The 12,078-nt window shown below is 45.0% G+C and overlaps 1 protein-coding gene across 4 annotated transcripts in view; it reads left to right on the plus strand.

Moving 5' to 3' along the window:
• Positions 1 to 11,649, plus strand: part of WDR35 (WD repeat domain 35) — a 94,426-nt gene extending 82,777 nt beyond the window's left edge. For all 4 annotated transcript variants that reach the window (XM_029072016.2, XM_029072018.2, XM_029072017.2 and 1 more), the window contains 4 exons: positions 2,537 to 2,677; positions 3,618 to 3,774; positions 9,129 to 9,369; positions 10,597 to 11,649. In XM_029072016.2, the coding sequence (XP_028927849.1) occupies positions 2,537 to 2,677; positions 3,618 to 3,774; positions 9,129 to 9,369; positions 10,597 to 10,747 (690 nt within the window). In that variant the 3' untranslated portion in view covers positions 10,748 to 11,649. The remainder of the gene's footprint in view (positions 1 to 2,536; positions 2,678 to 3,617; positions 3,775 to 9,128; positions 9,370 to 10,596) is intronic.
• The last annotated feature ends 429 nt before the right edge of the window (positions 11,650 to 12,078 follow it).

Genomic DNA, 12,078 nt, shown 5'->3' on the forward strand with positions numbered 1-12,078 from the left:
GTGCTCTGCTCTGCTGCCTTCAGAAATGTTCGGGCCATGTTTTCCTCCTCCTCAAGGAACATCAGCGGTTTCCCATCCACCTCCGCATCAGACAGAAACTCCTCACCGTGGGCTTTAAAGCAGCCCATCACCTTGCCCCCCCTCGTACTCCACCTCGCTACTCTCCTAGTACAACCCAGTCCACCCACTTCGTTTCTCTAGAGTTAGCCTTCTCACTGTACCCCGATCTCGCCTGTCTCGCCACCGACCGCTCGACCACATCCTGCCCCCGGCCCGGAATGCCCTCCCTTCTCGTATCGGACAGGTGATCGCTCTCCCCCACTTCAAAGCCGTACTGAAGGCGCATCTCCTCCAAGAAGCCTTCCCTGCCTAAAACTCCTCTCCTCTTCTCCCACTCCCTTCTGCGTCGCCCCGACTTGCTCCCTTCATTCATCCTCCCTCCCAGCCCCCCAGCACATATGCATATATCTGTAACTTATGTATTCGTTAGTTTATTTATCTATATTAATGTCTGTCTCCCCCTCAAGACTGTGAGCTCCCTGTGGGTGGGGAATACATCTGTTGTTGTATTGTACTCTCCCAAACACTTAGTACGGTGCTTTGCACAGAGTAAGTGCTTGATAAATGCGATTGAATGAATGAAGGAATGAAGATCACGCAGTGCACTTTGCAGTGAGCCACACCCTTGCCCGTCTTGCTCCCGGCATTCCATTCCCCAGTGGGAACGTAACTAACAGAGATGGAAGAGCGCGAATGACACCGAGCAAGCAGTTAGTAGTAAATTGAATTCCTCTGTGCCAGTTTTCCATTTCAGGACTGCGATTCTTCCTGCTGGAGATTCCATTTTTAGTTCACCAAGTTGGTAACTCGTGATTTTTCTCCCAGTTTACTGAGAGGCCATGCATTTGGATGTATAGAAGCCAGGAAGTTTCTATGGGAAGCAGCATGGCCAAGCACAGGCCGGGGAGCCAGAATAATAACGATAGTAATAATCATGGCATTTGTTAAGCGCTTACTACGTGCAAAGTAATGTTCTAAGCGGTGGGGTGGATACAAGGTAATCAGGTTGTCCCACGAGGGGCTCACAGTCTTAATCCTCATTTTACAGATGAGGTAACTGAGGCACAGAGAAGTGAAGTGACTTGCCCAAAGTCACACAGCTGACAAGCGGCGGAGCCGGGATTAGAAGCCATGACCTCTGACTCCTAAGCCCGTGTTCTTTCCGCCAGGCCACGCTGCTTCTCAAGGACCTGAAGGACCTAGGCTGTAATCCCAGCTCCACCATCTGTCTGCTGCGTGACCTTGGACAAGTCACTTAACTTCTGTCCCTCAGTTCATCTGCAAAATGGCGATTAAGACAGTGAGCCTCATGTGGGACATGGACCGTCTCTAACCTGATTAGCTACTATCTACCACGGCACGTAGTACGGTGCCTGGCCCATAAGAAGGGCTTAACAAGTACCATTAAAAAAAAGCATTGTCTCATCACTGGGCCTTTGACCGCCCTGGACTTTGAAGATCGTCCTAAGGCCATCTGGGCTTGCAGTGGGTGAGGAAGCAAGGAGTGAGAATATGGCAAAACCTGAGATGATCTCCACCGTAGCAGATTTCGTAGAGTGAACTCAGAGGTGCAGCTGGTAACGCATGCTTTCATGACTAGGTTGGATATGAACTCTGGGTGGACACTTATTAAGCTCCAAGCTTCCAATAACATTATGGCATATCAACTGAATAATCATCATTGTAATAATTGTGGTGTTTAAGTGCTTACTATGTCTCCAACGCTATTAAACACCCGGGAAGATACAAGAGAACCAGGTCAGACACAGTCCCCGTCCCACACAGGGCTCACAACCCAAGTAGGAGGGAGAACAGGTATTGAATCCCCCTTTTACAGGGGAGGTAAATGAGGTGAAGAAAAGTTACGGGATTTGCCCAAGAGCAGGTAAGTGGCAGGGCCAGAATTTGAACCCAGGTCCTCTGACTGCCAGGCCCCTGCTCTTTCTCTTAGGCAGTGCTGCTCCTCTGAAAAACCGAAACACCGATTCCTGGGAAACCCGCTTGTCTGGTTGAGGTTGTAGTCGTTGACAGAGGCCCAAAGCCCTGAATCCCAGTTACTAGCTTAATTTGCAGGTATTCTATAATTGGAGAAATCTGAAGAGGAAGAAGAAAGGAATGCCTCCGTGGGGGGCATTGATTGATTGATTTATCATTTCTCAGAAGTCAATCCAAGCCCTTTCTCAATTATTGTCAAATTGACTTCAACAGTGTTTGCTATTTTTTAAACCGCCTCATTTGTTTTCAGAACTTAAGCCATGTTATCCAAGATTGCTGCACAACCAGATTTCTGGTTCTTAGAAATCTATAAAACTAGAAGTAATATTTTAAGGAAGCAGTACGTTAAAGAAAATATCATGTTTAATCCCTTGCCTGCCATATTTGATCATTTGTCACTCGGTCACAGTTTATCTTATAATATGATTTGAAGAGAAGTTGTTAATGTTTGTGCCCCTGTCCGTATTCTTTATTTTTTGAGATTGCAGATGAGGAGGCAAAGAAAAGGACCAAACCTTTACGGGTTAAGAAACTTTATGTACTGTCAGCTTTACTGATAGAACAGTACCACGAGCAGATGAAAAATACACAGAAGGGAAAAGCTAAAGGCAAGACTTCAGAGGTAAGAAAGATCAGGAAAAATACGGCCCTCTAGACCGTAAACTCGTTGTGGACAGGGATAGTTTGGTTATATGGCTGTGTCGTTCTATCCCGAGGAATTAGCACAGTGCCCCGCACACAGTGAGCACTCAATACATGACTTATTGTTTGAAAAGAAAGATATGAACCTAAGTTGTCCAAGTCATGCTTTTGTTGGATTAAAAAGTACCGAGCCCTTTCATTTTCAAGAAAGGTAGACTTGCACTGGGTGGTATTTCTCTTCTGAGCGAGGTTGGGAAGAAGTGAAAGGAGTTATGGATTCATTCTCTTGAGAAACTTTTAAAATGAATTTCTGTGTAATAGAGTTTGCCCAATTATTGTAACCGATTAAAATCTTACTGATCAAATCAGAGGTCTGAAGAGACTGAGCATTCAATAAACACTGTTGATGAAGATGATGATGAGGATGATGATGACATTTAGTCTGTCTTGCTTTGCCGGTGTGGGTATTTTAGTATTCATATGTACGAGCTCCATCGTTTTAATATAGTAACGTAATTTTTAATCTTGAATGAGACTCTAACAGTTTTTGTTGAAGTTTCATGAAGTCATATCATTTGCATCGAGTGCTCTCCAAAGTTTCAGTAAAGGAGGACCAGTGAATAGTTTAAACTGGTCTAGTGAGCCATAAAAATCTTTAAAAAATTGCCTATCCTAAAATAACAACGAGCGTGCAGATAAAACATAACTTGGACAACATCCCCGAATTCTGCGTTTGTAAGCCTTTCCCCCAATTTAACCACAAGCATTTATGTACTTTGTAGCCCAGAACATTTGGAATCCATGGCTTTTAATATGTTACTTTATGATAGGAACTGACTGCAGGCTTTTGACTTGAGTAGTGTTTTATGTCCAGGTCCTGTTCCCTCTTACAAAAAAATATGGTATTGTTTTGCCTATAGGCCAATTCTGCTCTAGCTGGCTTGCTTGAGGAGGAAGTTCTGTCTTCAGCCAGTCGGTTCACGGACAATGCCTGGAGAGGGGCTGAGGCTTACCATTTCTTCCTACTTGCCCAGAGACAACTGTATGAGGGCTATGTGGAAACAGCTTTGAAAACAGGTAGGATCTAGTCTTCGGATTAGAGATTCTAAAAGTGACTGATTGGACATACAGAGTCTCATAAACAATTTTCTGCAAGGGGCTGTGTTGCTTTGTACAATAGTATTTTCAGACTTGTGCACACTTATAACCTTTAGAGTCGTCACCTCGGCCCAGTCGTGATTTTGAATGCCTGGCTCCCGACTTCTCTCATTTCCTGGCTATTGTGGTCGGCGGGTACAGTGAGGCTGAGCCTTGTTCCTTTGCAGGTGGGGGTGATGGTGTAACTCTGACAAACATGCCCATATCTCCTGTATCCTAAAAAAAAAAAACAAAACCCCTCCCTTAACCCCATGGCTCCCTGCAGTTATCGCCCCATCTCCCTCCTCCTATTCTTTTCTAAACTCCTTGAGCGAGTTGTCTACACCTGCTGTCTCAAATTCCTCTCCTCCAGTCTCTTTTGCCCCTCTCCATTCTGGCTTCCATTCCCGTCACTCCACAGAAACCACCCTATTAAAGGTCACCGATGTTCTCTTTCTTGCCAAATCCAGTGGCCTCCTCTCCATCCTAATCCTCCTCGACCTCTCGGCTGCCTTCGACACTTGTTGACCAGCCCCTTCTCGTGGAAACGTCATCCAACCTCGGCTTCACTGACGCCGTCCGCTCCTGGTTCTCTTCTTATTTCTCCGGCCGCTCGTTCTCAGGCCGTTTCGCGGTCTCCTCCTCTTTCTCCCACCTCCAACTGTGTGGCTCCTTCAAGGTTCAGTTCTTGTTCCCCTTCTATTCTCCATCTACGCACACTCCTTTGGAGAACTCATCAGCTCCCATGGCTTCAACTACCACCTCTGTGCAGGTGATACCCGCCCTGATCTCTCTCCAGGCTCGCATCTCCTCCTGACTTCAAGATATCTCTACCTGGATTCCTCCTGTCACCTCAAGCTTAGCATGTCCAAAACAGAACTTCTTATCTTCCCAACCAAACCCCGTCCTCCCCGTAACTTTCCCATCACTGTAGATGGCACCACCCTCCTTCCTGGCTCACAAGCCTGTAACCTGGGCATTATCCTTGACTCGTCTCTCTCATTCAGTCCACATATTCACTCCCTCACTAAACCCTGTCGGCTCCACCACCACAACATTTCTAAAACCTGCCCTTTCTTCTCCATCCAAACTGTTACCACATGAATCCAATCATTTATCCTCTCCCACCTTGATTACTGTATCAACCTCCTTGCTGACCTCGCAGTCTTCTGTCTGTCCCTGCTCCAGTCCACACGTCACTCTGCTGCCCGGATCGCTCTTCTACAGAAACGTTCAGGACATGTTTCCGCACTCCTCAAGAGACTCCAGTGGTTGCCCGTCCACCTCCGCGTCAAACAAAAACTCCTCACCGTTGGCTTCAAAGCAATCTCCTTACCCCCTCCTACCTTACCTCGCTACTCTCCTACTACAACCCAGCCTTCACACTTTGCTCCTCTAAGGCTAACCTTCTCACTCTACCTCGACCTCTCATCTGTTTCGTCACCCACCCCTTGCCCATGTCCTGCCTCTGGCCTGGAACGCCCTCCCTACTCAAATCCGACAGACAATTACTCTCTTTAAAGCCTTATTCAAGGCACATCTCTTGCAAAAGACCTTCCCTGACCGAGCCCTCCATTCCTCTTCTCCCACTCCCTTCTGCGTCACCATGACTTGCTCCCTTTATTCCTGTCTCCCTCCCAGCCCTACAGCACTTGTATGCATATCTGTAATTTATTTATTTATATTAACGTCTGTCTCCCCCTCTAGACTGTGAGCTCATTACGGGCTGGGAATGTGTCTGTTTGTTTTTATGTTGTGCTCTCCCAAGTGCTCACTATAGTGCTTTGCACACCGTAACCTCTCGGCAAATGTGACCGAATGAAATTTGAGCCGCCGCCGCTCAGTGTCGTAACTCCCAGGCAATCACCAGCATTGAGGAGGGTGGCAATAGAGTATAGGATCATGGAAAGACAGCACGAAACATCGAACAGGAGAAGAGAAAGGAATAAATGGGAGAATAGGGAAAGATTTCAAAAGAAAAAAGCCGAAGGAAAGTATCAGTGATTGTGAAACAGAACTACCTGGACGTTTAAGCTTCTTAAGGATGGAGAGTCAAGTGTCGCCCTCCGGAGAGTGAGGGAGAGTTAAATTAGTGCGAGTAAAGATACCAGAGAAAAACAGGGCGGGAACAACCCGCCAAAACTAGAGACGTGCTTACACAGAAGCGAAAGCCAGTCAGGGCAGAAAAAGAGAGAGAGACAGACTGCCGTTTTATTTTGGTATAGAAATATATAGTTTATTATATCTTTTAATATAGAAGGGAGAGATCCATTCAAGAAGCCTCAATGGGAGTGAAAGCTAAAGGATAGGACTAAAAAAGGAAGAGAAGAATATTGTCTGTAGAATGTAGAATGTGTGTGTGTATGTGTATAAAATTGACCGTAGGCTTTGAAGATGTGTGGCAGAAAACACATAAGCGTGAACGACAATCTTCATTCAGTCGTATTTATTGAGCGCTTACTGTGTGCAGAGCACTGTACTGAGCGTTTGGGATGTATAACTCGGCAACAGATAGAGACAATCCCTGCCCAACAACGGGCTCACAGTCTAAAAGGGGGGGTCAGACGACAAAAGAAAACAAGTAGTCAGACATCGGTACCATCAAGATAAATAGAATCTTAGATACATACATATCATTAATAAAATAAATAGAGTAATCAGTAATATATACAAATATACACATGTGCCGTGGGGAGGGGAGTCTTGAATAGGAGTACTTAAAAACAGACTTTTAGCTATGTTGATGCATCGGCTGTTGGCAGAACTGGGAACTGTTATCAGTTGTGCTCTTTCACTGGTGGAATCGTCCCAAATCAGCCCTTTCTGATTGCGGCTTCCAAGTGGGTCCATCCACTGCCATTATCTTCTGCAAGTCCTCGGCTGGGCCCTCTGCTTATACTCCACTCTGAAGTTGGTTAGAATATAGACTGCAATTTCATCTGCCCCCTGAGTTCATGATGCGACCAACACAAGCAAGCCACAGAAAATAGGCTGAAGCGATGACAGCTTTGTGGAACAAAGGAAACTTCTCTTCCGCTCATTCCGAAGTAAAGTATTTTTGGATAATTAACTGATCAAAACCTCTGCACAAAACAAAAACTTCTCACTCTAGGCTTCGAGGCTCTCCATCACCTTGCCCCTTCCTACTTCTCCTCCCTTCTCTCTTTCTACCGCCCACCCCGCACGCTCCGCTCCTCTGCCGCCCACCTCCTCGCCGTCCCTCGGTCTCGCCTATCCCGCCGTCGACCCCTGGGCCACGTCCTCCCGCGGTCCCGGCACGCCCTCCCTCCTCACCTCCGACAATCTAATTCTCTTCCCCTCTTCAAATCCGTACTTAAAGCTCACCTCCTCCAAGAGGCCTTCCCAGACTGAGCTCCCCTTTTCCCTCTGCTCCCTCCCCCCCCCCCCCCCCCTCTCCGCAGCTAAGCCCTCTTCTCCCCCCTTTCCCTCCGCTCCTCCCCTTCTCCCGTCCCATCCCCTCAGCACTGTACTCGTCCGCTCGACTGTCTATATCTTCATCACCCTATTTATTTTGTTTAATGAGATGTACATCACCCTGAGTCTATTTATTTGCCATTGTTTTAATGAGATGTTCTTCCCCTCGACTCTATTTATTGCCATTGTTCTCGTCTGCCCGTCTCCCCCGATTAGACCGTAAGCCCATCGAAGGGCAGGGACTGTCTCTATCTGTTGCCGACTTGTACATTCCAAGCACTTAGTACAGTGCTCTGCACATAGTAAGCGTTCAATAAATACTATTGAATGAATGAATGAATACTCCTCGAGAGAGTACGAGCGAGTTAGAAGGGTCACCCCTGCCCTCAAGAAGTTTATAGTCTAGCCAGGGACGGAGTCACAAAATAAAACACAGATAGGAGGAAGAGGAGAATGGAAAGAGAGTTGTGAGTTCTGAAGTGTGACGTTTTCTTCTGGAGAGAAGAAAAATGAATCAGAGAAAGTAGGGAATGGGGTTTCGAAAGAGTTTGAAGATGGGGAGACCTGTAATCTGGAATAATTAAAGTGGGGAGGAGTTCCAAGCTAGAGAAAGGGCATGAGCAAGGGGTGGGGGCAGAATAGATCACACTGAATAAACTAGAGAGGGAGGAAGAGTATACGTTGGGGGTGCAGTGGGAGAAGAGCAGCGATAAATACGAAGAAGCACCTAAAAGTTATTGGTCATTAGTTTCTGCTTAATGTGGAGGGAAAAGGGTCCCCACTGAAGGTTTTAAGGAATGGGGAGGTATGGGCAGAATGCTGTAAAAAAAAAAAGTATCCTGCTAGCAGAACTAAGCAGAGACTGGTAACAGAGAGGCTAGTGAGAAGGCTGATCAAGTAGTCTGGTCCGGATATGACATGAGCCTGGACCAGGGTGGGGCCATTTCGGTTGGAGAAGAAGGGGCAGGTTTGGTAAATATTGTCGAGGAAGGGCCTACGGGAGTGAGTGGCTGACTGAATATGAAAGTTGAAAAAGAAGGAGTCACGGTTCTCGGCTTCAGAGACAGAGAGAATGGCAGTGGTAATTAAACTCACCTTAATACAACTGTCATTAGGTTGAAGCCGTTCTAATTTGGCCCATTTTGATAAATTAGATTTTTCTTATGCCTGTTCATTATCTTGTCTATTAAAGCACAGGGGCAAAAATTTTGCGATATATGTAACTGCTATATATAAATGTAGCTAAAATATATTAAAGTATTTAAAACTCAGATTCTTTCAAGCAAAACAAAATAATCAGCAAAAGCTGCAAATGCAGCATAATACAAAAATGAGATATTTGCGATGCAAGAGTTGTATGACGAACTTTCAATTTCCAGTGGAGATGCTATCGACCGTTAGCTTACCTACTCAGGCTGACCACCTTGATGTAGCACATACCTAAACTTACTTCCTTTTTCTCAAATTTGAATTGAGCTTCACTGAAAAGAAAGCAGAAATCTCTTCCTCCAGAGAAGGAGAGAGTATTAGAACATTCCTTCAAAAATGAAAACTCAAACCCAACCGCAAGAAGTAGGCTCTTAATACCATTAGAAAGTTTTTCTTGTGGTAAGGTTGATGCTCATAAAATGAAAATGTACATTCTGTGAATACATCTCCTGATGTAGTTATAAGTGAAACTGCATTCCCGTAATGCACAATTTTAATTTATATTTAGCATGCCTTAAATAGCCTTTTACATTAGATTACTTTTTAGCAACTCTGAATGTTGAGCAGTATAGTTTCCTCAGTGTGTTTCGTGAATTTTGTCACCATTATGACTTGAAAACATAAACTTCCTTGTGCTCTCTCCCTCCTAGCCCTTCACCTAAGAGACTACGAAGACATTATCCCCGCAGTTGAAATCTATTCCCTGTTAGCTGTATGTGGGTGTGCCTGCAGAGCGTTTGGTACCTGTTCTAAAGCATTTATAAAACTTGAAGCCTTAGAGACCCTCAGTCCAGAACAGAAGCAGCAGTATGAAGATCTCGCCCTCGAAATCTTCACCAAACACGCTCCCAAAGATAGTCGGAAACCTGAATTGGAAGGCCTTCTTGAAGGGTAGGTTGATGAAACCCTTTACGGTTCATAATAGGGGTCTTCTTCGACGCGTGCATCAGTTAGCACGCAAACAGAGCCGGCTCTGGGCCCAGCAGAACCGAGCAGGTACCTGGCCCTGCTGACTCTGAGAGGCCACGGATTAGGGAAACGCTGCATGTGACGTGAGCCGTCTCCCTCTGGTACCTCCGCCAGCACTAGAAGAGGTTGTTCAGCCCATCGGTGGGATTTTTTCAGCACTTACCTTGTGCAGAGCTCTGTACTGAGTGCTGGGGAAAGTCCAAGGGGCGGAGCTATTACCGATAGATAGTTCCTTTCCCGCTCAGACCCCAACTTCACCTTCTCTGGCCAAGCCCAGATGGGGGCTGTCGCCCGTCACCCCGTGGGACCCTGCGATCCTGTGTCGATTCCCCTGGCGGGGCCTCCGAGGGGTAGAACTGGTAGACTGGTTTGAGGGCTTGGGGAACATTCCATTCCTCTCACTTTCCAGTCCTTCAAAATGGAGCCCCGATAGGCAGCTTCTTGTAATCAGAGCCCCGGCAGCTCCGAATTTTTTGTTCTTCTCTCGTAGTAAGGCACATTTAGGTGTATGAGTCATTGTGTTCCTCACAGTACGATGCATGCAGTCCAAATAGATTGAAAGCTCCCCACATGGAAAAATAAATAGTTTTAAATATAGAAATCTTTGTTCCTCTTTGGAGAAATTCCTTTTGAATATTGTACTTCCTCCTGAACTAGAGTTAATTTCACTTCTGTGGACAGGGAACGTGTCTATCACCTCTGTTGTATCGTCCTCTCTCAAGTGCTGAGTACAGTGCTCAACACGTAGTATGTGCTCAATATATACCATTGATTGATCATAACGTCTAGTATCTTTCATTTGTAATCGGCAATTCTCTTAATGGAGCAGAATGGGCGTATGAAAGAAAATCATGCCGTATGGGTTTGCGGGCAACTTTGGAGTATTGCACTCTCCCAAGCACTTGGTAAGGTGCTCTGCACGCCATAAGTGCTCAAAAAATACCATTGATTGATTTATTCTTCTGTCATTCTTGACAGAAGTTGAACCGCCCAAGTAAGATCTCAAGCTACCCCGCTCACTTTAGTACCCACCCTCAGAGCCCAACTTCTGGTATCGTTACCCGGGTAACGCAAAAGAAACGGTCAGAAGTCTGATATTATTCAGAATTCAGTATATTCTGATGTTTGTTTTTCCTCTCATTCCAACAGAGGAGAAGGAAAATTTCCAACATGCGTGGCGACGGGAAGCCCCATCACCGAGTATCAGTTCTGGATGTGCAATGTGTGCAAGCATTGTGTTCTGACTCACGAAATCAGCCACTATAACTTCTGTCCCTTGTGCCACAGCCCTGTGGGGTAACTGAAGAAACCCAAGGACCCAGCTCTTTCACCGTGTAAAATAATCAGCACAAGAGAAACTCTGTTATTCTTCACATCTACAGTGCCCTTTCTTTCCCTTTTAGAATCAATTAGGGCCAAAAGATCAGCCCGAATTTACAAAGACGAAAGAACCGAAGGCATAAGCATCAGTTGAAGCCGGTAAATTCTGGTAGAGGTCTGCATGTAGTTGCTTGTGCTTAATGAATGAGTTATGAGTAATTTTCATAGAGGCGATTGAGAAAAAATGCAGAGTACAAGGATAACCATTTGAGGGCAGTCATTTTCAGAGTGAAGGATTTGGAAATGGTTGAGATTTTGTTTTAATAATCATATAAGACTCTTTTTTGTCCCTGTCATGATGAAAAGGTTCAGGTTTCATTTCTGTGCCATAAAAGAGATACTCCAGAAGTGTTTGCCAGGTAAAATATTCAGCCATATATATAGTTAGGAATCATCCGGACTTCTAACTGGCAGGCTACTTTTCTTTTCATCTAAACTTTTCATCTAAACATCTCTTCGGCCAGTGGTGAATGAAACTTTGTGTTTCTGTTTCAATTCCTAGTTAGTAGTTTAAAAGAAGCAAAGATGGCAGAAATAAAAGAATGAGTGCCATTTCACGAGGTCAATTCTATGGTAAGTAGGTTCCTATCTACACCCCACCTCCTACACACCAAAACTACTGGTATGACATACCCTAGTAGTAATGATAGAGGAAAGGAAAATTATTGAATGTTCTGAGGTCTACTGGAAGGTCAGTGTGCTTAAGGATTATGCTGACATCTTTCTAAATGATGGGAAAATTACACATTGTTAAGCCCATTTATTGTTCTCATTTATAGGTATTAAAGCCATTTGGAAAAATAAATAGTTTTAAATATAGAAGTCTTGGTTCCTCTTTGGAGAAATTCCTTTTGAATATTGTACTTCTTCCTGAATTAGAGTTAATTTCACTGCTGAGGACAGGGAAGCGTCTATCACCTCTGTTGTATCGTCCTCTCTCAAGTGCTCAGTACAGTGCTCAACACGCAGTATGTGCTCATCATATACCACTGATGGATCGTAACGTTTAGTGTCTTTAGTTTTTAATCGGCCATTCTCTTAATGGAGCAGAATGGGTGTGTGAAAGTACATCGTGCCGTGTGGGTTTGCGGACAGAAAAATACGGTTAAGCAATTAATACAATTAATCGGCTTTTGATTTCAAGTTTCTTCTTCAATGATTCCTACCTGAAGAGCTCCCTCCCAAGGGAGTCATATTCCAAATGATCAACCGCAGTCATTTATTCATTCATTCATTCATTCATTCATTCAG

Source organism: Ornithorhynchus anatinus, chromosome 9, assembly GCF_004115215.2.
Source record: "Ornithorhynchus anatinus isolate Pmale09 chromosome 9, mOrnAna1.pri.v4, whole genome shotgun sequence".
Taxonomy (NCBI): Eukaryota; Metazoa; Chordata; class Mammalia; order Monotremata; family Ornithorhynchidae; genus Ornithorhynchus; species Ornithorhynchus anatinus.